This window comes from Pelodiscus sinensis, chromosome 17 (genome assembly GCF_052426305.1).
Source record: "Pelodiscus sinensis isolate ZL-2025 chromosome 17, ASM5242630v1, whole genome shotgun sequence".
In the NCBI taxonomy this organism is placed as follows: domain Eukaryota; kingdom Metazoa; phylum Chordata; order Testudines; family Trionychidae; genus Pelodiscus; species Pelodiscus sinensis.
This window is the reverse complement of record NC_143068.1, coordinates 24,381,865-24,408,357: the sequence shown is the minus strand read 5'-3', so window position 1 is coordinate 24,408,357 and position 26,493 is coordinate 24,381,865. Positions and strand designations below refer to the sequence as shown.

Sequence of the window (26,493 nt, the reverse complement as noted above, 5' to 3'; positions counted from 1 at the left end):
TTCCAGTGTCCTGGTGTCTTGGCATTGCACCATCCTATTGCAACTCAGGGTCAAGACATCACAATGTCAGTTCATCCCCACAGATGTTTCAAGATGTTTATTTCATACTTGGCAAGCCAAATTTGCAGGATGTGGAACATCGTGGAGTGATAGGTCTGTTCCTGAGACTGGCTTAGTATTAACCATCCCTATCTCTGTCAGAAATTGTTCTTTGCTTTTCTTACTCAGTTCTGTGATGAGAAACAATAGAGGCTGGACTGGAATAAACCCCACAAGAACCACTTCAGCAATTCTTAAAAATAGACATAAAAATTGCCTTGTACTATAGTCAACTACATTAAAACGGATTTGAAAAAATCTTACTACAGGTTGGACCTCCCAAAACCAGGACTCCCTCATCCGGCAACATCCATGGTGCGGCAGGACCATGGGTGCTCCTGGACCAGGGAGTCCTGGTTGGGAGCCCCAGTGGCAAGAGGACTGATGGCACGAAGCCTGTTGGGGCTGGGACCAGTGCTGGAGCCCTGGTATAGCGCAGCAGGGGTTGCAGCAGCCCCATAGCACGGCTGGGGCAGTCGTGGCAGCCACGGTAGTGTGGCCAGAGCCAGGGACATGGCAGCTCCGATAGTGGAGCTGGGGCCAGAGCAGTTCGGGCTGCCAGAGACGCAGCAGTGGGGCGGGGAGGGAAAAGGGGGGCGGCTGTGGCTGGCAGCGGGGAGGGAAGTTGGCCTGGGGAGCCAGTAACGGGGGACCTCTCTGGTCTGGCAAATTCCCTCATTTGGGATCAGTCAGGTCCCGAGGGTGCCGGACCAAAGAGGTCCAACTTGTATTTTGAGTACTATAGTAACTTTCCATTAGACATTCACCACAGAAGAAGATTTTAGGAGCCAAGAAAATTGTATGAAACAGATAAAAAAGAACATGTCATCTGATTTAATGCAGTGGTGCCTTTGGGATTTACTGCTGGTATTTAGATATCTGTCAGTGCTCTGAATGATATTTGTTTGTTATTTCCCAACCATACTTTAAGGATATATAAAAAGGCAGCTGTGAATAATGGAAATCAGGAAAGTTTTCGCTCTGTCTGGTATTTATTTTTGCCATGCAAAGTTTACAGTGGTAGTGTTTCTTAGGGCTGTTCATTCAGGTTCCATGGGATGTCTAATAAACCTGAATTTTGCAGTGTTCTGGTAAAGCAAATATCTATACTGTACATTCATATGTGTTTCATGGGCAGTTTTAGACTATAGGAGAGTGTCAGGAGGTTGACATGCGATCTAAAGTGAACTTTTAAAAAGTGATCAAGTCCCATTTTCAAAAAGTCACATTGATTTTTCATGAAGAGGTTCCTAAATCACTTTTGGAAATAGGATTTGGCTCCTAAGTCACTTAAGTACTTTAAAAAAAATTTACCCCCATCTTCTTTTAGCTGTGTCATCCAGGAATCAAAGCACTAGAAGACTACATCTAGCATTAGTCTAGCTCTATAAATGCTTTCCCCTCACAACTTAAAACAAATTGTAATGAAAAAAAGAATATCCCCCCCCCTCCCAAAACCCAGTACAAAAAACATACCTGTTTGCATTAGAAATAACAGAACCTATGCATACCCCTGCTGGTTGCTTATGAATGAGACACATCCATCTCTTACAGTCTGGTCAGGGCATGCAGTTCGCCAGCCAAAAAATAAATGATTCTTACAATCTGTCTTTGTTCAAACATGTGGCCCAGCCCTCTCTTTCTCTTGCTCTTTATAATCTTCACTTTTTTATATATTGCAACCAAACAAACTGGTCCATTTTCTAGAAGTTTCCAAGCAATTAAACCCAATTAAAACCATTAAATTCTCTCCTTTAGTGACAACTTTATTATTAACAGCTAACTGCAAGGAGGAGATTTAACTTGGAAAGTCCTTGATTGTGTACTAATCCATCTCTCACCTCTGGCTGACACCACCATCAGATAAACCCTACAGAATAGGAGTCTGATGAATACTCTTAATTAATACTTTCTTCCTTGTAGAAAAGTAATTATTTGTTCACTGCATAAGCAGGTATTTGGCAGGGGTTTAAAGTCTGATTGATTTTAAATACGAGGGTTTTTTATTTATTTAAGGGGAAAAAATCTGAATCCAAAATGTGGGCTCAGAATTACAATATCCTAACAGTCAGAATGTCAGGTTAATTGGCACATATCTAAACAGAGACATACTCAGACAACAAGCTGCTTCAATGTTTTATCCTCCGTATGTTATCAAAGCAGTCAGCTCTACCCCTGTGCTAATGGCATGCAAGTCTGAACAATTTACCTGCAAGACAGAAGCTTGGAACCAGAGTGTTTTGGAACGAGAAACTGAGGTGAGAATGATTTACGCTTGAAACATTGCCAGAGACAAATTGTCTACTCACTTCCTTTACAATATCACCAGGAGTAGGAGATAACTGGCTCTGATGGGCCTTCCAAATGGAAGCATAATAGCTGCAGGTGGTAACAAATACATGTGTTTGTAATGCATACTTTAGGCAAAATGGATTAGGTAATATCTTTTTATTGGACCAGCTTCTGTTGGTGGGTAAAGCAAGCCGTCGAGCCACAGAGCGCTTCTTTGGGTCTGGGAAGGGTACTCAGAGAGTCAGAGCTAAATACAAGGTGGCACAGATTGTATAGCATAAGTAGTTAATACATATTTCAAGGGAACATTCAAGGTGCAATGACCTGTTAACATCTCAACAGTCACAGAAGGGAAGGGCAAAAAGGAAGAAGCTGGGGAGGTAATTTAAGTATGTTACAGTTTGTAATAAACTGTAAATCCAATGTGCCTATTCATTCCATAATTTGTAATATCTAGCAAAATGATGTGAATTTAACGTACTTGTGTTCATCTTTTGAAGATTTCCTTTTGTGGAGTGGAGTGATTGTCTTGTGTCACCCACGGGGTTGCTATTGGGGCATTGAGTGCACTGGATGAGTTACACCACATGTTGTGTTAGGGCATGTGGAGGACTCTGGGCTCTTGAAAGGTGTATGTGGGGGGTGTTGATGGCTGGAGCCATGGAGCTATGGCTACACATTTTATATCTGTTGTTCTTGTTCAGCAGAATTTGGTGCTGCTTTGAGGTGGTGTATTCTGTTTTGCAGTGAGCATCAAACAACCCCTGCTGCCAACCAGTGTTCCCTGTAAGCTGTGCACTTGTGTGGCCAAGCAGGAGAGATTCATATTCTGCCCAACTCATTAGCGGAGTGCCTCCAGCTATTTTTGTTTGTTTTTCTACTGGTGGTGCACATTTGCACATGCCTCAGTGCACATAAAATTTGTTCTGCGTGGATGGAAAAAAATCTGTACATGGATGGAAAAGATTAAAGAGAACATTGCTCCCAGCCTCTGTAGTTACCTACATCAGCTAATCAGTGTTATATATTCAAGTAATCCATCAGTTTCAATACTAAATCATTGCTAATAACTGAATATCTAATAAAGTTTGATGTTAACATATGTACAGAACATCTTAGGTCAATGTAACTGCCTCCTCCGATTGTCCGTTCCCATATCCTGAAGAGTCTATTCATTCTATTAAAGCCACAATAACACCACAATCATTAGCTGGGCTAAGCATTTTTTGCCTTCCTCTGATGCTGTGCTAGCCCTGGAACTGGACAGACCATTGGTCTCCTCCAGAATGGCTGCTCTTATAGCAAGAGAACAAAACATTGTTCCCCCAGAGCAGTGTTTCCCAATTGGAAAGCAAGGGTTCTGCGAAGAGCTGGCACCCCCCACGCCCTGTCTTAAAGAGACAGAGGCGTGGCAGGAATTGCGGCAGCGAGAGGGTTTTTTTTGGGGGGGGGGGGGGGGGGGGGGGGGGGGGGGGGTTGTTTGATGAAATGCGGCAGGGACTTTTTTTTTTTAAAGGCAGCCCTAGGGGTTCTGTGGCCAACTAAAATTGGGAAACACTGCCCCAGAGCAATAGAGCCAGATCCTAGGAGCTTCTGGGTGCCTTTCATCCCAATAGGAATAGTGGGTGCAAGGCATGTCCGAGCATCAGGCACCTGACTTGAACTGTGCAATGGTCTATAATCCTGAGGCCCTCCTTGGCTAGAAATGAGAGTGATGGCCAAGCACATCACAAGCAGATAGTTTGCATGTCACTGATCAGTTCAAATACTATGAATCAAAACTGTTGTAGGGAAAATTGTCTTCCCATTTTTGGGAGCCCACCTTGCTCATGGAGAAGGAGTTGGAGATGTTCCTACCCAGTGAGAAATATCCTGGAGCAGAGTGTTTAACAGCAGGAGTGTGTAATTAACTTCCAAGTGGTTGCTCAGCTGAGCACAGGAATGCAAGGTGAGGCAAGGGTCTGCCCTGCTGCATTAGATGGACACAGTTTCAGGTTTTGTCCTGGACTCCCCAGTGCCCAAGGGACTGTTCCAAAGGGGTGCTGCTAGCTTCTCCAGTCCCGTGGGAAAGGGGCAGGTGTTCTGTCCTCTCCAATGGTAGCACAGCCGCTGACCTCTCTAGGGGCTCCTAAAGGTATCGTCTCTTAGAGCCACAACTGTAACTGTGTGAAGTTGTTTAATTTTACCATGTTAGGAAGCTCCAGCAGCTGTGCATGGCTGAGGTGAGGTGACACATTCAGGGATGGACTGTGACGTCCTAGGTGTTATTTATAAGGGGTTTATTTCTTGTTTTCTATCCCATCTTTTCATTGTTCTTCTTTGCTAACACAGAACCAGTAGACTAGTTAAGAGGTAGGACCTCGCTCTTCTAATGTTACTAAACAAACTCTCGGGGCTTGTATTTCCAGTTTGTTATTTTCAGTGTGGAAACTGGTTGATGGGAGGAAATCAATTTTCTTGGAGTCTGAGGGCCCAGTCTCCCCACTGGGTTCCTGTGCAAAGTGAAAGTATCCCTTAGAACTGGACAATTGGGGTTAATTGTTTTTGGTGCACATGAGCATAACACAAAGTAACAGATCCCTGACAGTCATAGGGCTCAGCATTCCAGAGTATTAGGGCAACTTTGCACTAGGGATGTTAAAATGTGGTTAATTGACCGCTGGGGCTCTTGTACATTTCAATGGAGGAATGCGGAACTCCGCATGCAGCCTGGGGCCAGTGGGAAGTCCCGCTGATTCCGGGCTGCATGTGGGTGCCTGCTTTGAAATGTACAAGAGCGGGGGCTCTTGTGCGTTTCAAAGCCATGGAGCCCGGAGCTACTGGGGGACTCCCCAGCTGACCCTGGGATCTGGGGAAATGCTGCAGGGAGCCCAGGATCAACTGGGATTGTCAGGGGGATTCTTAGCTGACACTGAGCTACACGTCTGCCCCTTTGAAACAGCTGTTTGATGCTGCCATTTTTAAGTACTCCCCCACCCCCCGCTGCCTCTGTCTTACAGGGCAGCAAGGGGGGAGTGGGGAAATAGACTGGTCGACAGACTCTACAAGAAGCGCATCCATACTTTGCACTCCTCTGCTAATAAGAAGCTGCCCTAAAGCTGACTTAGCCAGTAGAGTATCCCCCTACAGCAGGGATGGGGAACCTAAGGCCCAGGGGTCAGATTCAGCCCCCAAGGCTCAGGCCTTCCCCCCCAGCATTGGGGAGCCTACATTGGCACTCCAACCCCCACCCACTGCCCCTCTGTGGGGTTGGGATACACAAAATCTATGAGGCTGGGACCCCCGATGCTTTGGAGTGTGAGGGGAACATGGGGAGCGTCTTTCTCCTTCTCAGTCGGGGGCCATGTCGGTGAGGGTGGTATTTTTTGTTGTTTTGGGGGTTTTCTTCTCATTTGTGTGTGGTCCCCCATTGATTTTTCTGTGGGTCAGAGACCCCCCCGACCCAAAAAAGGTTGCTGACCCCTGCCATACAGTGTGAGGGGATCTTCAGATAACACAGAGCCACTGCAGCAGCTTTTATGATCTCTGCTCTCCCAAAACCCAGCGCTCCCTTGTGCCTGGCCGATCACTGCCTGCTGGAACAGCTCTTTAGACATGGTGACAGCCAAAATAAAAGAGAGCAGCCCTCAGGCATGGGACGTTCAGCCTGCTCTGGTAGAAAGGGAGTGCAAATAGGAAGCTGACTGTTGGACCAAAGTCTCCATATGACATTTATTATGTGCCTTACATCTGTGTTTGTGTCTTGATATCTGTACTGATATAAGCGTCAAACTACTTACATAGGTTTACATGGATCTCAAACAATTGTAGCCAGACACTGATTTTGTGTCTTATCCTAGACGTATTCTGATACCAAGCTGACAGTGCTTCTAACTTGTTCAAAGTGATTCTCCGGAAACTCAAGTCCCCTCAGAGAAGAGGTCAGACTTTGTCCTACCCTCAGATATTGAATAGCCTTTTTTCTGGGTGAAATCAAATCCATGCATCTACATGTAAAAACAATGGTGCCTTAGCCTTGGCTTCTGGACACAAACACATACAATAAATAATACTGGGAGTGCTGATTTTCCTGTTTAATTTTGTTTAAGACTTGGAAAAGAATCCCACTGTAAAGGAAGTGTCCATACCGAGCTATGCATTAGTGCCAAATTATTTCCCCAAATGACTTCCCCGTTTTTCTGTTTTTATTTTCATTCCATCACACTCTCTCTCTCAAGGGAAGGATATTTTTCTCCTCTGCAGTTTAATCTACATATTGTTTTGGTTTAAAACAAAGTGAACTTCATACACTGTGCTGCAGAAACATTCCCCACTCCACTGCAGCTATCAATAAAGCTGCAAACAGCCCCAAAGAAAAGAGCCAAATGAAGGATACCGAACACTGAGCTATGGTAAAGGAGGTTTAAAAGGCAGTGGCCCTTGGTATATAGAAGAAATAAATTGCTTCATTAAAACAAAAAATTGATTCCTTCCTAGCAGCATCTTGTTTCCAAAACAGCTCCCATGACGTAACTTTGATGGATTGTGCGTCTTGAATCCAGGCCTTTTGAAAGTGGGAGGGCCTGCCTCATGCACTTTTCAGGGCAGGACTTGGTCCTCTACCCTTCCTCTTCTGCTCCAGACCAAACCCCAGACCAGGCTGGAAGCCAGAGTCAGGCTGAGGTAAGAACCAGCCAGGGAGTCCAGGTAGCTGAATTGTGTGAGAAGTTCAGTTGCAACCTTTGGCCCATGTCCCCACTCCTCAGGGCAGGTGGAGGGTCCAGGGTTCCCCACAGCAGCCTGGGCCTCCTGGGCTGCTCCTACTTCCTGAGCTGCCCCGTCCAGGCCAGAAGACAGAATCAAGCTGAGATAAGAGCCACCCAGGGAACCCAGGCAACAGTGGGGAACCTCAAACTGTCCGCTAACATGCCAGTGGGATGGGGACACAGGCCAGGGGCTTCTCTCAGGCCTCCCACTCCCAACAGCTGCCAGGGACGGCTGTTACCCTGCCCAAGCTCTGTCTTCTGGCCTGGGGGCAGGTCTTCAGGGGAAAGAGGAGGGGACCCATGAGGGAGTGGGGCCTCATGCCCCCCACTACTTTTATAAGGGATCCGATGCTCCTGCCCCAAATGCAGCCAGTGCCTGGCAGCTTGTTGATACTAGTTTAAAATTGAGGCACTGCCATTGAAGCTCCTGATTGGACGCCCCTCTCATCTTCCCCATGAAGCCCTGCTCCTAAGCCAGAAGCCGGAGCCTGGCCGGGGTAAGAGCCACCTGGGCAGCTGTAGGGAACCCTGTACCCGCCATGTGCCATGAGAGGGACGCCAGAGAGCAGCCCCTGGACTAGGGATGTTAGATAGTAGGTAATAGAATAGCTAAGTAACCACATGAATTCTTAGAGGTTAGCTGACTATTCTATAGTCCCCAGGAGCAGGGCCAGCAGTCAGTACGCTACAGCCCTAATCCCAGGGAGCCCCCTGCACTGCTGCCTCTGATACAGAGGCTGCTGGGGAAGAGGGGGTTGAAGGCTGCCGCAAAGCAGACCTTGCCCACAGTGGCCCAGACTGGCCACAGACAGAGGCTGCTCCAGCCTCTGTCCGCAGGGAGCTCGGACCTCCCCACAGGCAGAGGCTGCTGCTGTGTAGCAGTCTCTGTCTGTGGCGAGTCAGGGCCCACTGTGGACAGAGGCTGCTTTGCAGCAGCCTCCCCTACCCCCTCATAGAGGCAGCCATGCAGAGTGGGGGCAGGTGGCACTGCAGAGTCAGTGCTGGGGGGAACAGGCTTTTAAGCCAGTTCTCTCCTAGCACTGGCTCCTGCTCCCCACCCTTGCTGCCTCTGTATCAGAGGCAGCAAAGGGGGAGAAGCGAATAGTCGACTACATTAACTGATTCTTCTAGACTTATCAGTTAATCGTCTAGTCAACTACTCATTGACATCCCTACCCCTGCCTGTGCCCCATTCCCCAGTGCTCCTTGCCTCCTGATTGGAGGAGACATCCAGCCTCTGCTGTTGGCTCGGGCTCACTAGTTAAGCCAGAAGGAGGCAGAAGTTATCTGAGGACCTAGATGAATTGCCTCCTTGGTGCTACATTGACTGATTCCTGTCTTGTACCAGAGCCCTGGTTTTATATCCCCGGGCCTGGCTACTGTCTCCAGATTTGGCCTTTGGCTTAAATGCTGACTGTCTCTGGTTCCAGGCTCCTGATTCCTGCTCTGCCTGCCTTTGTGTTAGTCCATGATGTAACTTCGCTTGAGTAGACACATTCCCTTCAGTGTTATTCACACAGGGCATTTAAGATAGCCAACACCTGCACAGACTATTTAAGTAAAGTCTTCCAAGCACCAGTGAGCTGAAGAGAATGAATGTGCTCTAACTTGTCTCGCTCTGCAATGGCACCATATACACTGTTGATTTGCTCAGATTTCAACCATTGGTGGTACCTACCGAGGTAGGTGCATTGATGTGAATTCCCAGAGTTGGCAGGCAGAGAGCCCTTTCAGACACAATTTGCAACTGTGTGTTTTATCCCAGTTTCAAGCAGAGGTAAAGTTGCACCAGTGCAGGTTGTAGCATATAGCAGGTGTGATGTCCCAGTTCTCAAACACTTGGTGGTTGCCCCTGGCTACAGTGCTAGACCTGCTGGTACCTGTATTCTCTGTTCCTTGCCCCTGTCCATGCTCCTTTTCCTCACTATGCACCTGCTCCCTGCCTAATCCTTGACTCTCCTTCGGTGCCTGCCTTTTACCTCACTTCTGCCCATCATTGACCAGTCCTGCTCTGACTCTTGATTGTGGCATTTTGGTATCTGACTCTAGTTTTGACTCTGGCTTTGGCAATTGGCAGTTGACTCTGGAGTTAATCCTCAACTTTATTCCTTGAGTCGGGTGCCGGCTGCACCCATGAGACCTGATGTCTTCTGTGACCACTGGGTTAGACCACCTGTATTCTGATTGCTAACAGCAGGTTTGCTAGTCTGTATTAGGATTCCACCTGGAGGCAGCTACTTCAGTGGCTGAAATCACCAGCATAGACATGGCTCTTAATCTGATCCTTGATCCCAACACATTAACTAGCCAGAGAGAATTTTTTTTAATGTAAGACATTACAGGTGGGGTGAATTTAGATGTCTGATGACAACTTTTTTGGGTTGGGTGTTCAAAGCGAAGCTTTTGATTTTTTTTTTTTTTACTGCCTCCCCCCATAGGAAAAAGCACCGTTCTCTCTAGGGCAGTGAAAACAGGTTCAAACATGAGTGAATGAACATTTCTCTAGTGCAGTCTCTGTGAGTCATCTATAAAGCTGAAATCACAGCCATTGTCCTCTAATTAAAGAGCGCTACATCAAGAATGCGTAATAATTAGGTTATTGTGTGATACGCCAGCCGTGTCGACAACATCTGCCACCTAGGTTGACTGAAACATATTCAGGCTCTAAACGCAGTGCTCCCTGGTAGACCTCCCAAACAACTTCATTACTGACCTCACCATGCAATAACATGACTCCACAGAAATCTGCAGAAAATTAGGGCAGAGTCTACATATAAATCTGTACTGTCTTAGCAGGACTTGTAACTTCAGTGGGAGAAAACCACCCACATACTCTCAAGGCACACAAAAATGAGAGATCCCTGACCTAATAAAGATGCATTACAAATGAAAGCCGGTTGTGGAAACTCTCCTTTTTCCAGCTTTCTGTTGCTGTTTAACTTGATCAGACAAAATCCATTTGAGTGAAGAGGGTGTTTACCAAATTAATGACAACATATTTTTGTTTGTGTCTTAGAAATATTTTTTAATGACTAAGAAAATAGTTTTCAGATGAATAGCATGAAAGATTCTTCTACCTCATGTTTGTTCCTCTTACTTCACACTGGGCTTGGAGAAGCAAGTTAACTATTTGGGCCTGAACGTGTGTGGGATGTGTGACACGGAAAATGACAGAATTGTATTTAATAGTGTAGAGCAAGGCTGAGGTTTAGGTCATAACCAGCTTCTAAAAGAACAACATGGAACAACAAATGACACAAGAGGCCATGTCAGGTGCTTGTTTGTCAAGTTTGAAGTAATAAACTAAGTAGTTATCATGAATTACATATTCCTAACAAAAGGAGAGCAGATCCCATAGAGCAGTGTTTCTCAACCAGTGGTACGAATACCCTTACAGATACTCGAGAGAAGACTGGGGGGTACGTCAGCACAACTGAAATTTGGAGAAAAGTGAATTTTTATTTTAAGTTTTATATTGCTTTATTATTTTTGTACTTTTTGCACCCAAAAATGTCATCACTTGCCTGGCTACAATTAAGTTGTTTGAACAAATGTGTTGCAATGGTAGAAAAAAAAATTGTGTGTCTGAAAACTGTAGGTACTAGGGGTACTTACAATTTTTTTAAAAGGGGGTATTTATATATTTTTTAAAGGGGTACTTTATTAAAAAAAGGTTGAGAAACACTGCCATAGAGTGAGGCTGCTTGTTTAATGAAAGGAGCTTCCTTCCAAGGCCAATTTAAAATTAATTATATGAAAAATCAGTGATTATTTTATTTCATTTAACTTTGTTCTGATAAGAATTACTATTTTCCCAAGTGGTAAACGATGTGATGAGGAGGAATTTTATTCTTATTTATACAACACTTCACAGAAATAAAATAGACATGGTCCCTGTCCCTGGGAGTTTATGATCTAAGGGTTGATATGATGCAATGAACAAAAGCCACAAAGTTGCAGAACTATGAGGGAAAAGGTTATAATAGTGACTACAGGAGGTATAGCATAGTTCTGCTGTATATGAACTCAGTAGAGGTTTTGCCACTGGTTTCATTGGTGATAGGATCAGGGCCCAAGGGGCGTACATTTATGTGGATTTCTTTCTGTAAGGGTATGTCTGCACTAGCCACCTAGTTCGGACTACGGTGGCTAATGTAGTCATTCGAACTTGCAAATGAAGCCCGGGATTTAAACATCCTGGGCTTTATTTGCATGGTCCCAGACGCCGCCATTTTTAAATGCGCGGTGGTTCGAACTACCTGCCTATAGCTACACGCAGCATGGGCTAGGTAGTTCGAACTAAAGTTCCTAATTCGAACTACCGTTACTCCTCCTGCAATGACAGTGGAGGAGCCACACAGTTCAATTTAAATTCTGGCAGCCGCCATGCAGCTTGCCGTTCCCACCACGTCAGGCCTCACCAGGGCAGGTCAGAGCAAGAGGGAGGCCGCATGGCTCCTAGATCTCATGGAGCACGGAGAAAGGGGAGACTATGTGGCTGGAGTTCGAGGGAGGGGCTGTGGGACATAGAGTGACTCAGGACATCACTCTGTCATCCCTCAGGAAAAACCTTTTTGAAGTATAGTAAGATTATTTTTAAAAGCTGGAGGCATCACGACCCGGGGCTGGGAAACTTGCCTCTTTCAATTGTACAGCCCTTTGTGATCTGCAGATGAAAATGTTGTACAAGAGTGTTAGTGGTATTATGCATATTTGCAGTTATCAGAAGAAATAAAAACATCCTAGCATTGGTCAAACTGCAGTATGTAGCAGTGTCTGACACACATCACTATTCCTAACATGCAGCATAAGTAGTCTGGTTTACACCTGTGTTTTTATATACAAGAGTCATGTGGCACCTTAAAGGCAAATAAATTTCTTTGGGCATACGCTTCCATGAGCAAAGACCTGCTTAGTCAGATGCAACTGAAGTGGGTCTTTGCCTATGAAAGCTTATGCCCAAATAAATGTGTTTAAACTTTCAGATGCCACAGACTCCTTGTTGTTTTTGCAGATACAGACTAACATACTGATACATGTGTTTTTTACATTTAGACCAGTACAGCCCATAGTAAGGATGAAGTTATCCCATTAAAAGAGGCTTCCTGTATGTAAATAACTCCACCTGGAAGCATGCTCACAGTGATATAACTATGTGTACACTGCCCCCCCTTGCGCAAAAAAATATGCAAATGAGGTGAAGCGTGGAATATCACCGTGCCTCATTTGCATAATTAACAAGGCTCCGTTTTTACGCAAGAGGCTTTTGTGCAGAAAGGAGCCATCTACATAGCTCCTTTTTGTACAAAAAAACCCCTCTTGCGCAAGAGCCGTTCTTCCTCTCTTTTTCAGGAAGAACGGCTCTTGTGCAAGTGGGGAGGTTTGCGCAAAAAGGAGCCGTGTAGACGGCAAAAAGCGGTTGCTCATTAATTATGCAAATGAGACACAGCGATATTCACCTCATTTGCATATTTCTTGCACAAAACAGCGCAATATAGACATAGCCTGGCAGTTTAACAAGACTGAGATAATTAAAGTAGTGTAACTGTTGTGTGTAGACAAGGCCTAAAAGAAACACTTAGTCTGTCCATCAGATCCCCACTGCAGATAGTGGGTGTTTCAAGAACAGAGCTAAGAGTAGATCTTCACTTCACAGTTAACCTTAGCTTTTACCATTTTTAGCCTCCCCCCCCCCCATCTTTCTCCCTGCCTACATGCACAAACCTTTTACCCTGGTTTGGAGGTGCCTTGACCTGGCTAGAGATGTGAGTTAAACACTACACATTACACTTTAACTCAGGCTAGAACCCACCCACTCTGTAGTGAGGATGCAGGCTAAATCAGTCAAGTGCAGAAAGTCTGCCAATGCCAGGCCTGGGCAAGATGTGGCCACTTTCTATTTATCCTGCTGCCCGTGTCACTTAATTGCCAGGCAGTGGCTCAGGCAGCAGCATCCTATTTAAATGGTTCACAGTTCACAATTGTGGTGCTACCCTGGCAGAGGCTGGAACCACGAGCCTTTTAAATAGCTGCAGCAATCCCAGGCGACTCCCGGGCAACACAACAGCAGCAGGGCTGGGAGCTGCAAGCCCTTTAAATAGCAGCAATTAAAGGCTTGGGGCTCCAGCCCCTGCCAGGGTACCACCATGACCGGGAGCCCTATAATTAGCCACAGCAACCCCGGGCACCTGTCAGGCAATGCAGTAGTGGCTGGGAGCCGGGAGCCCTTTGCTGGGTTTTTAATTCAGCCTCCTGCCCCAGACAGCTCTGGGGAGGCTAGTCCCCAGCCCTGCCCCTTCCATCCCAGGCCCTACCCTTTCTGTGGAGCCATCCTGTGACCATGTACCAAAATTCATTGTGGCCTTTCTGCAAAAATTATTGCCCACCTCTGGACAATGCCCTTCCCACAATTCCCCCAAAGGACAAACAAGTTCTCCCACACAATTTACTGGAAAGGAATCTTTTGGCCATCTCAGCAAAGAAGGGGTTGCTCCCAACCAGGCTAGCCTAACTTGGATGCCAATCACCCAGCTTAATTGTGCAGTGAAGATGTTTTGTTGACTAAATGATGTAAATGTGCCATGCAGAGAAAGGAGTCTGACCTTAGAATAGGGGGTCTGGAAGTGAGAATTCCTTGGTTCTATCACTGACCGATTTCACTTAGATAAGTCACATTTATAAGTAAAATGAGAAACAGTAATGACCCCCTGCCCCCATGGCAGCCTTGAAGCTTATCTTTTTTAAAGCTTCCTCATGTCCTCATCTGAAATGTGCTATGTGCAGGGTGTTAGTGTTGAAAGAGCGCTCCATGCATCACGATAGAACAGAGTTCAACCGTACACCAGAGTAAAATTGAAGGGGACAAACCTATGATAAATATGTTTGGGAAGTAAATGGCATTAATGGCTGCATGAGTAGGGCATGTCCCAAATTCACTCTCCATAGTCAGAAATCAGGGGAAGAGGATGATTAAAATCACTGTAGACCACACACATTTTTTCTTTCTAACAGGACACCACCACGTCTGTTCGGATAGGTCTTATGATGGAAGAAATGATCTTCAACCTTGCAGATACACATCTGTTCTTTAATGATCTGGAGGTATGTAGCTGCATATTTTATTTTAACTTCTTCCTATTTATAGTCACCTGTATCTAGTTTGGAAGCTCTTGGTTTCCAGGCCCAGAAACTTTCATTACTGACCCAGTGGGCCTAAGATGGCTTATTGAAAACATACCTTACCACATCTCTCTGACATCTTTGCTCTCTTAAAGTCTTAAAAAACCTCAAAAACAATAGAGTAACACTGATGTGTGTTGGTAGTTTTGCTAAATGTAATAATGAGGACAATGTTGCTTTGTCCTCCTGAAATTTACTATTTCATAATTTCATTAAACTAAATGAGCACAGATCTCATGGGACAAGTTTGCAGTTACTTCTGAGCCAGTACAGAAGCTGTTCCTCTACAAGCTCTGTTCTGCACACAAAAAAAGGTGGAATGAAGAGTTCCTGATGGCCAAACTCGTGGCACAAATGAGATCATGTGTGCATCTTTGCACTAACCCCAGGAAGTCTGCCCCAGCTGAGGGAATGCCACCTCTGATGAAGAAGGATCAGGTAAAAAAAATACGATCACTGGTGTAAAACATGCCAAAGGCCTTCCAGAACATGCATCGTAGCCCAAGAAAAGATAGCATATGTCCAGCTGAGTGACTAGCTATGGAGTGGTGATGAAAAGCTTTTTGAGCTTGTAACCTGCCCATCATAAGGAATGGGTCTAAATGAGTTATTGAATCATTTTGTTCAGGGTTGTCATAAATCATAGAGCTGGAAGAGACCTCAGGAGATCATCAAGTCCAGCCCCCTGTCCAAGGCAGGACCAGTCTCAGCTAAATCAACTCAGCCAGGCTTTGTCAAGCCAAACCTCTAGGGATGGAGATTCCACCACCTCCCTAGGTAACCCATTCCAGTGCTTTACTACCCTCCTAGTGAAATAGTTTTCCTAATATCCAACCTAGACCTCTCCCACTGCAACTTGAGGCCATTGTTCCTTGGTCTGCCATCCGTCACTACTGTGAGCAGCCTCTCTCCATCCTCTTTGGAACCTCCCTTCAAGAAGTTGAAGGCTGCTATCAAATCCCCTCTCACTCTTCTCTCCTGCAGACCCAAATCCCTCAGTCTCTCCTCATAGGTCATGCTTTCTAAGGCTGGATGGCATTTCCTTGAATTGAATGGAATGAACTAGAATTCTCTTCAGGTGCCTTGGGCACAATAGACTCCGGAAAGTGCTTGGAATAATCTAGGCTAGGGGGAAAGACCCCATTTCTGTGCCTGCAGCCCGTAACCACAGATCCCTTCTCAGTCTGTTTACTAATTTGAAAAAGTAAGAATTTAACTGTTCCAGGACCTGCCTGAAATAGGCCCCAGGAGGGCTTCTAATTCCTTTGTCCTTCATTTCTCCGCTGTATTGAATTGCTAAGTTGGTTATAAGGAGTTAACATTTTCCTAGTACTGCCCTCTATATAAATTGGAACTTTACTTGCTTAAAAATTTCATTTCCCTTTAAAGATAAATAGTTTGTAGCACCTGAGCTGACATTTCCTTCCTCTCCCTCCTTTCCAAAGAAGTGTTTAGTGATGGGGAACAAAGTGTGAAGTGAAAATCTTTCATAGAGAAAAAGAGGGAAAACCTATTTAAGGCTCTAAATAAAAAGTGATAATATTTAGCACGTACCCAACACTCCTCATCCGTGTGTGTCAGAAAGGTGGGTAAATGGTGTTAACTCCATTTCACATGTGTGGAACCCAAGGCAAGAGGAGAAATTAGTCCAGGCTTATACTGCAGCAGCACCATGGGCATTCTTGTACCACAGCTGTGTAAGATTAAAATGTGCACATTGATACATTTGAAAACATTCCCCCCTTGTTTTACTTCTCTTTCAAGACTTGAATTCAGTTGATGGTTTGCCAAGCCCCTCAGAGCGGGATGAGGAATGTTACTGTCCCACAGTTACAAGTATCAGTGAGGATTTCAGCTGCTTCAAGCAGAACTAAATCCTGAGTTCAGGTCTTGGCAGGTGAAAAATTCTTAAATTCACCTAAAAGTACTAAAGGAAGGTAAAAGTCTCAGGGGGTAGCCATGTTAGTTTGTAACTGAAAAAAACGTAAAAAACACCAAATGGACCTGCAGCACCTTAGAGGTAGATAGGTAGATAGTATCATGAGCTTTTGTGGATACAACTCACTTCATCAGATGAATGGAGCAAGGGGTCTAGAGGTACAAATATTTTATTTAAAGTGACAGATATTTTATTTAAAGCATTTGAGATTTCTGGTCTTAATTTCTGGCTATCGCAAAAAGATCTAGAATTTGTCTGTAGTCCTTGCAAGACCTGATGGACTGTGTGACCTAGTGGGTAAGTCACTGTTCCTCTCTGCATCTGTTTTCCCATCTGTGAATGGAGATAATGATGATGCACCTTTCTACCTCAGAGAAAGATCGTGAGTAATACTTAGTATCACCATAGCTCCTGTGTGGATAGAGAGGACTACATAAGTGCTACAGTTCTGTCTACACTATGAAGATGGTATCACTATGTTCAGTAAGCGCAGATGCAGCCTATACCAACAGAAAGGTGTAAGAATGCCACCGCCTCAAAAGAAGTTAACTGTATTGATGGAATGTCACTTCCACAGCATAGTTGTGTCTGCATGGGGATTACGTTGCCATAGCTACCTCGGTGGGTGGGTTGTTGTTTTTTTTACGCTCCTGACTGGTGTAGCTATGACAATATAACTTTTCAGTGTAGACGAGGCTAAGTAAACCATTCCCTTGAGTACAGTTCTGTAACCGCTAAATTTACCCTCATTAATCACCGTTGCCTCCAGGTTAAATTCACAAAGACTGAAATATTCTGTTGTTCTTTTTGTAACTATATGCATTGATGCATAAACCTCAGAAAGATCCAATTTGGGAAGAAGGTCATGAAGACTCCAGCTGCTTCCTTCTCCAAACAGTTCAAGGCTACTGGAGATGCAAAGTTTGCTGTTAAAAATTTTCAGCTTGGTTCTTGGGCTTGTGGGGTAATTTTATTTGACCTAAGCCAGTTTGGCACATCCATAGCAAAGTTGTGAGCACATGGGATACAGGTGTAATGGTTTTACAGATCCTATAGCACTTTTCAGTCCGAGTGCCTTATTTCAGAAATGTAATGCACAAGAACAACAAAATAAAACTGAATAAAATGAGTCCAGCATCAACCTTTTTGCAGAATTTTCTCGGGTTTTTTAAATGAAAACAATCTCAGATTTTTCTGGGGGAGAAGAGGGAACATTAGACTTTTCATCAAAAACTGAAATTTTCAGAAGAATTGAAAACCTTTCCCAAAAATGTTTGTCTTGTCCTGGCCTCCAAAAAAACAACACAAAAATTTCAACCATCTTTACTCACCATGCTGCAGTGCTCCTGCATCTTAGATGATAAATTAATGAGAGTATTTGCAGAGTGATAGCTGAGGATTGTATGGGCACCAACTGTTAGGCTTGGAAAAGAACAATATAGTATATATTTTAAAAAAAAGCAGGCAGAAAAAAAAGCATAAAGGCTGATTCAGTGGAAGAGCTGTTGAGATTACAGTATACAGCAGCACCATCAAGTGGCATAATGGTGAGATGAGCAGGGCTCAATAAGCTAAATCCACCCAGTACTACAATGCTGAAACTGCCCGTTGAACTGCCCTGCTTTCAGGCATCTACAGAAGAAAGGCAAAGTTAGAGCTTGTAGTAAGGAACAAGAATACTGCAGGGAGCAGGTGAATGTGATGTTTAAGACTGTTAATTCAGGCCAATCATTTTAAGCACAGGTTTTTTCTGAACAACTGGAAAAGGTGAGGAATTGAAACAAACTACTTATTCAGGCCCACCCTAAGGCACGTGAGGAAACTGAGGGAGCTCATTATTGGTAAATGCAATGTCCAGACAGAGCATCCATTTCTTTCCAGGCAGGCAATGACACCACAAAGCTTCTGACTGCCCTATTTTCCCTGCAGTCAGCGGCAGAGCTTGCATATATATTGTTTTGGAACCACAGATACGATCACGGAGAGACAGTTCAGACTAGTGTGCCCTATACACTCACCCATCCTCTTCCTTGGCAAGGTGAATTCAGTAGAAAAGTGGTTCCCAGCTTTTGGTGAATGTACCTGTAATAGTCCGTCCAGGCTTTTTTGGTGCCGGGTACGTTCTGTCTCCCAATACAGTCTGTCTCACATTAGCATAATGATCCCTTCCATCTGCAATCTTCCTTCCTAGCTTTATATTGAACTAGCAGTTCAGGTTAAGTGCTGAACCTCCATGTGCTGCTGCTGTGTTCACCTTCCAAACTAGTGTACACAGTATAAGGGGCTGTCGTAGCCAAGTCTATTCTCACACATTCAGGCTTAGAGGTGGGAATGCTCCACGCACTGAAAGTTCCACCTTCTGCAGCTGAACAGGAGATAGGAGGCAGCAGCAAACTCAACCTCTGCCCATTGGTTGGATGCTCATTTGCGATTAAGGAGTTACCCCATTTGGCTTCAGGGAGTTGTTGATTGATCTATACAAGGTCTTTGTAATAATTTATTGGTGGTTTCCCAGGAGGAATGGGAGTTAGTGAGATAGACACTGGTTAGCAACCATTTTATGAGCTTCCCTCAAATTAAGGTTTTTGTTGTATCAACTGCAGTTCAGTACCCACACACTGGGTACGTCTAAACTACATGGCTCTGTCGACGGAGCCATGTAGATTTGTTGTTTTGGCAAAGGGAAATGAAGCGGCGATTTAAATAATCGCCGCTTCATTTAAATTTACATGGCTGCCGCGCTGAGCCGACAAACAGCTGATCAGCTGTTTGTCCGCTCAGCGCGCTAGTCTGGACGCTCCCCTGCCGACATCAAAGCCATTTGTCGGCAGCCCCAGTAAACCTCATCCCACGAGGAATAACGGGGCTGCTGACAAAGGGCTTTGATGTCGGCAGGGAAGTGTCCAGACTAGCGCGCTGAGCGGACAAACAGCTGATCAGCTGTTTGTCGGCTCAGCGCGGCAGCCATGTAAATTTAAGTGAAGCGGCGATTATTTAAATCGCCGCTTCATTTCCCTTTTCCTATAACCCTAATCGACACGGCTCCGTCGACGGAGCCATGTAGTTTAGACACAGCCACTGTGTATGGAATGCTTGTCTCTAACCCAAATACAATAGAAAGGAAATTTTGCCCCAAGGGATAATTTTGCACTTCAATTATGGCATCTTTCCAGAATGGTGATCACTTGAAAAAAAATGCCCAAAATGAGAAGACGAAGATTAGATTGTTTGAATTAGACTGCCAAATTCTGTGATTCCCAAGGGTTCTCTAACACAATTTGCACACCTATAATACTGTATAAGTAACTATTTAATGATTCATACACTGTACTCCTGGAACTAGAATTGGGTGTGACTGTCATTTGCAAATTTATTTCCATTATCAGCAAGTATTCATTAATGCTGATGCACTAACAAGAACTAACAAGGCAGAAGATGAATTTACATTTTCTTAGAACACTGGCTCTTTGTGCACCCCAATCCCTGTGACAGCATAAAATGAATCTTTTAAATGGCAGGCAATTGATGTCCATTTTTGATAAGATCCCAGTTCATTGACTATCAAGAAAAGCTGTTACATAAGGCTTATTAAAAAATAAATTAAAATGAAAAGGCAGCAAAGATCAGCTGGCATTCTGTGGGTTAAAGCAGCTGGAAGAGGATCTCCTACACCTGCTATTTATTGTGTATTTTGTGTTACAGCAGCACCCTGGGGCTCCGAACAAGCTCAAGGCCCATTTGTGTTAGCTACTGTACAAAGACTTCCCTGCGCTGATGAATTTACAAGGCAATCACAGGAAGAGTTGTATCCCCATTTAACAGAGGGGGAACTGTTTACTGTTTACACTGTAAGCTGCAGTTTTCAGGGCTGCAGTGGAAAGCACTCCCAACAGATGCATGAGGAGAGAAAAGCGTTGCAGTGAGACTGCAAATTCCCCCCCCCCCCCATCCACAGCCCAATTAGTCGTTGTGCAAATCTTCTGAAATTAGGTTAGATGAAGCTTCCTATCATAGCAGAACACTTAAGTCACAGTTTGAATCAGATGTCCGAGAGAGGACGCCTTCTGCTCATACTAAAGCTAGTCTCCTTATAGAAGAGCATGACTGGTTGACTGATACACAGTTGTGTGACATTCAACGTTAAACATTTTGGCAAAGCTGGAGGGAATTGCAGTGTTTTCCCCTTAGGGGATGTGCTGCCAACTTGTCTAAGGAAATACTAAGCCAAGGGCCAACCCATTCTGGGCAAAGAGCCAAGATAGCAGTGGATCCAGCACAAAGAGCCGGGGCAAATTTGTCAAGCAAAAAAACAAAACAAAACAAAAGCTCTGTCTCTTTAAGAAAATACACTTAAACGCATTTTGAGGCTTTTTGGCCACAGCAGGCTCCCGCCGCCATCTTTAATTCTGCATCTTTCATGGCCGCGCCAGGTGGCTCCCCTGCCCAGGTCAGCACAGGGAGCCGGGAGGAGAGGGCCATTTTTGGAGGCGCAGGGGCAGCTTAAGAGCCACGGGGGGGCTTTGCAAGCCACATCCGGGGAGTGCGGGGAAAGAGATTCATGTGGTTTGTGAGCCTCGGGTTGGCCATGGCTGTACTAAGCAGTCTAACTTTTGTGTAATGCTCTCATTTGAAAAGTGAACAAAGCCAAGAGGGTCTGACAGATTTGGGGGAGATATTACTGCAAAAATAATGCCTCCATTTTTTATTAGCTGCAAACACTCAAGAGTTAAAGTGATCTGAAGCCATTGAACGTCAGCTATTCCACTGCAGAGGAGCTGAATTCTTAGCACTTTTCCTGTGGTACTTGGGCTTTGCTGGCTGAGCTGCACACGTGACAGTGGAACAAAAGCATCCACCCATCAGGAGGGTCCCAAAGACAAAAATCCCAGAACCCTATCACCCCTGGAGAAAGAAATTACTCAAAAGGGTCTGTTTTCTAGATAGCTGTTTCTAGATGCTGATTTAATAGCTGCACCAACTGGATACAGTGTACAGCTCTCTATATGCTGCCAAGGCACAACCATTCCATCTTTCTCTGCTCTTATCTTTGCCTGTGCCATCGACAAGCAGAACACGGGTGAACATTGGCCAAGACTCTCTTCCCTGCTTGTCTCGTGTAAGGGTAGCCTGTTAACCAGGACCCTGTTGTTATAATTAATCCTTTTCCTATGTCTTTGACAATTTTCCAAAGGGCAGTGGGAAGGTCTATATCCAGGATACGATCTATAATTTATTTGTGTCTGTGTGTGTGTATTCTGAAGCCATTGCTTTGGAAAGGAGTGGCTGACCTGTACATATTCAGGAAAGAGAACCAGCAGTAACATTCAGGCAACCTGTTTCAAGCCAGCCTTACTTGGTTAGCAACCTACTTAAATCAAATTACATGTGAGGCTATCAGCCAGCCATCCCCATGCATGGTCCTGCAGAAAGGGAACTGGTCAAAGTATCATCAGGCTTAGTTGACAAAGGTTATGTCTACACAGCAGCATTATTTCAGAATAACATCAGTTATTCCAAAATAATGTGCGCGTCGGCATAGCAAGCCCGTTATTTCGAAATAATTTCAAATTAACGGGCTTCTTACTCCAACTCCTGCAACCCTCATTGCATGAGGAGTAAGAGAAGTCGAGGGAAGAGTGCTCTATTTCAAAATAACGGCCTGTGTACACAGTGCCAAAAGTCATAATAAGCTATTTCGACTTAAGCTATGCAGTTAGCATGGCTCAAGTTGTGTAGCCTATTTTGAGTTTAGCCCTGCTGTGTAGGCGTGCCCCTAGAGTCCTCCCCTGATCAGTTGCCAACTACCTCCTTGGTGCACACAGTTATACAACTCACTGTAGATTAGCTAACTCTTGGTTTGAGTAACTTAAAAAGTGGAATTTATTTCTTTGCCTAGTGCAGCATGACTTAGTGTTGTTTGTGAACTATAATAGAGGGTCCAGGTCCTCAAGAGGGCCCTCTAAGATGCAGTGACTCCATTGAACATGGTGACACAAACGTTACGTCAATCAGGATCCGATGTCAGATCAACTCATATATAGTCACACAAGGCCCACATTTTTTGACATGTATGGACATATGGACAAATTATGTTGGGGAAAGAGTCCAGCTTTCAAGCTACACTGAGCTCTTTTTCATGTCAAACGAATAGCTCAAAAGCTGTCTCTTTCCCCAACAGAAGTTGGTCTAATAAAATATGTTCTCTCGCCCACATTGTCTCTCTTTTTTGGTCCCCGTACCTCCTTGGCTTTTAGTAAACCTTCCCGTTCCCCCTATTCAATATGAAAGGAAATAAATTCTAGACTCTAGAATCCACAACTTGTTTCACTAACACTGCTAGTTTTGGAATATTTCAATTAGGATAATCTAGTTACAGTATTTACAAAATATTCCCCATACTCCCTTGACAAGCTTACGCGTACCCCAGGTTGGGAACCCCTGCTCTACTGTATTAGCAGGAAGAGCAGAGAGGATAAATCACTTGTTCAAGGCAGCATAGTGAGGCAGTGGTAAAATTAGAACTCAGGCACCCTGGGCTTCAAGTCCCATGGTTATTTCACTAAATCCTGCAATGCTGACTCTGTGCATCTCTGTCTAAAACGATATTCGTTCCTTTCTTTTACCTTTGTTTGGTGAGAAGTCTAGAACTGTGGTTTTCACGCTAAGGGTCAGAACCCAGAACTGGATCGTGGCATGTCAGGCACTGAGTCTCCTTGCTGCAGGGTCATCAGCAGGGGTGCTAAGGCAGACTTCCTGCCCCTCCTGGCCCCGCAGACTGCACTATGCCCCAGAAGTAGCCAGCAGCAGGCCTGACTCCTGGGGTGTAGAAGAGCACACAGGGCTCCACACACTGCCCCTACCCTGAGCACTAGCTCTGCATATCCATTGTCTGGGAATCTGCTGCTGGCTGCTTCTGGGGTGCAGTATGGTCTGCAGTGCCCAGACAGGCAGGAAGCTGCCTTAGCACTCCTGCTGTACTGCTGATTGGGAGCCCCTTGAGATAAGCCCCTCCTGCCCCATCCCTGACTCCCCTCTTCTCCAAAGCCTGAGTCCCCTGCTACAGCCCAAAGCTCTCTTCAGCCCCACCCTGCAGCCCACACTCTAGTCAAATTACGTTGGGTCACAGGCATCAACGATTTTCTTCAGCTGGTCATGAGAAAAAAAAGTTTGAAAACCGCTGGTCCGGAAAATACAAAACAGAAAAACATGCAAGTGTCAGCGAGATTAGAACACTGTTTATAAAGCTACCTTTTGGAGCCATCCCTGGGGGCTAAGCATTCTGAGTGTTGTTCAGTGGACCTGTTGCTACAGTGAGGGAGAGCTGTTTGTTTAACCAAGGATATCTTAAATATCACCTGTTATAGTCTGTACATACTTGAGAAGTCATTGGCTGTTTTACCTCGGAATACTCACAAAGAAAACACTCAGGGCCACATCTTGATGTCAATTGTAAGGACGTGTGCATCCTCATGATGTTCAGAGCTCTGGTTTATTTTGGTTAAGAAAATAAGTCTGGATCCTCTTCCAGACCTCTTGAGCCTTTTGTAAAAATTGGACATATCATGAGTACAGTCTGTTTCCTGTTATTTTAGCTTGTCTGCATCAGGTCCCACATGGAGGCAGAAGAAAATAAAAGAATAGTCCAAGCATTTCAGAACTTTATAAAAGGTCTGGTTCTAAAAGGCTCAATATGGTGTTTAGGGCTTTATATTTCCTGAATCAGATATTATAGCCCATGTGTGCCACACTAATCATGCAGCTCTATGAGAGCCTGGAGTATCATTTTAAAAAAGGCAACAGATGTGAAAACTAGTGTTTGGAAATGTCCTCACTGCTGACTTTCATTCAGACGATCTGGATGTTCTCTTCAGCTGCCCAGATATTCCTGTCCTCCTTCCCCTCTCGCTAAGGTCCGAAGTAAATTCTGTGAGAATGAAAAATTAGTCTGGTAACCAAGTAGTAAAGCATGGCCTACATTCTTGCCGTATTCAGCTTCTCTGTGTTTTACCCAGTAATATGATAGGTAGGGTTGGCTGGTGGATTATGAGGTAGCGTCTCACCAAGTGTCATGGTATTTTATTAAATCAGAAATGTGATAGCTACTGTTGTCACACTTCAGAATACAGAACAATTCATTTGTAAATGAGAAAAGCAGATCCCCCACAAATGCCTTTCCCCTTACATAATGCACAGCACAATGCAACTGAAGCTGAGTGGGCTGTGACAATATTATTCCAGCGTGGCTTTCATAGCTCACAACCACGGTTGGGAATGTTTTTTTAATTTGAGAGTGGTGGGGTGTGCCAGCAAAGTTCTGCTATTAATTTATTTTCTCAGCTCTTATTTGTAGAGTCGGCACTCACTTAAAATAATGTCCTCAATTATAAAGCAAGGAAGGAACAGAGGAGATGGGCACTGGATTGAATTAGATCCTTTAGAAACCTCTACTCAGCAAAAGTCCGGAATTGTACCTTAAGGGATGTAGTATTATACCATAAGAGGGAAGCAACATTAATATATCTCGGACATGATGGTTCTTGATGTTTTAGGTCTACATTTCCAAAGGAAAGTGTGTGTATACAATTATTCTTACTTCAATCGCATTATAATTCTCAAGTGCATTTAGAGCTCAGGAAACTCTGCCTTCCTATATAGGGATGGTGGATATAATTTTCAAAAGCATGTGAGTGATTTAGTCACTTTTGAAAATGAGACTTAGGAGTTCTACTTTCAAAATGGTCTCAAGGACACACATGATTTTGAAATGTTTACCCAGTCTGCAGAAATGTAGGATTTGTGAACAGAACTGTCTCAATGCATTTATGAAGGCATGTCTGTGATGTCTTCCCTTTGGAAATTGCTCACACACGAAAAAATCTTGTGGTTAGGAGGGGATGGATTTAAATAGCTCATAGAAATCCTTGGCTGTGTAGCAAGACTACTACAAGCTTTAGAATGTAGATAACAAAGAATGACTAGTGAAGCACATAAAGAACCATCAGTAACTGCTTAAGAGTCCCCTTGCACTTCTAAAAACAAGTAGTCCCGTGGTACTTTAGAGACTAACAAAAATATATAGAATCACGAGCTTTCATGGGTAAAATCCACTTCATCAGATGAATTGGAATTCCACTTCAGAAATTCATTTGTAGATCAACCAAAACAACCAGACCAATAACTGCTGGCTTCCAAGGGCTTTTGCAACACACATTGCTCCTTCCCTGTAAGGGTAAAAGAAGAGAGAGAAAGAAAGGCTTCCCAAGTTTCTTCCTCATCCCCTTTTTAATCACAATGTCAAGTCAGAGAAAGAAACCTAGAAATAACATTTCTTGAGATTTTGAGGTAAAGCCTTCACCACTCAAACAATGAGAAATTTAGATAAGATCCAGATAGCATATTTCATGCAAGCTAAGCATAATCTCTTCAGTTTAAATTTCCTAGATTGATTTCCTTATTACTTATGTGCATTATTTCTTAACTTTGTCTGTGGAATGTGGATATGGCAAGATCCCTTCTCTTCTTGATGCATGAGCAGGAGAGGGTAAAGCCCGAGCAAGCACTGGGGAAATATGAGCAAGGCCTCAGACAGGAAATTTCTGTAGCAAGACCTAGAAAGTGGGGTTTTTCTTCTTTCCCTTCAGTTAAGCCTGAATATTCTTATTGGTACAATAAGTAATGCTCTTGGGGAAGGCTGCTGATTGTAATACCAACAATGCATGTAAACTACTACTATTTTACTGGTTAAAAAAGTTTCTTTGCATGAGCTTTACATGTTTCTGTATGAATAGGAAGCAATTTCATCTTACTGTGCAATTCAAGAACTGTTGTGATCTCACACAATTCTTACATAGTAATTCTATTCATGTTGTGACCAAGCCACAAATTGTCTTGTAATCTAATTAGTTGACTGGAATTTGTTGAGAGTTTGAGCAATACATGGGTGACCTGATTTTACCTTACTATCTGGCTTTAATGTGTTTTTAATTTCATGAAAATTCGTCTTTCAAATTTGTTATTCCAAGGCAATATCATTTCCTGATTGATATGGGGGTTTTGTTGTGTGTGTTTATGCTTTTCAGGATTGTGACCAAATACACATAGACGACGTATCTTCAGATGACAATGGACAAGATCTAAGGTAGGTAATCTCTGAACTGGAACCTTCAGCTCAAACAGTCCACAATTCCTCAGAAATAGCTTGAGAATGAGCAGTGGTATAATATAAATAACATTCTCGAT

The 26,493-nt window shown here is 44.2% G+C and overlaps 1 protein-coding gene across 8 annotated transcripts in view; it reads left to right on the top strand.

The window, feature by feature from the left end:
* Positions 1–26,493, top strand: part of EYA2 (EYA transcriptional coactivator and phosphatase 2) — a 171,919-nt gene that overhangs the window by 128,050 nt on the left and 17,376 nt on the right. For all 8 annotated transcript variants that reach the window (XM_075901580.2, XM_075901583.2, XM_075901575.2 and 5 more), the window contains 2 exons: positions 14,148–14,237; positions 26,334–26,392. In XM_075901580.2, the coding sequence (XP_075757695.2) occupies positions 14,148–14,237; positions 26,334–26,392 (149 nt within the window). The remainder of the gene's footprint in view (positions 1–14,147; positions 14,238–26,333; positions 26,393–26,493) is intronic.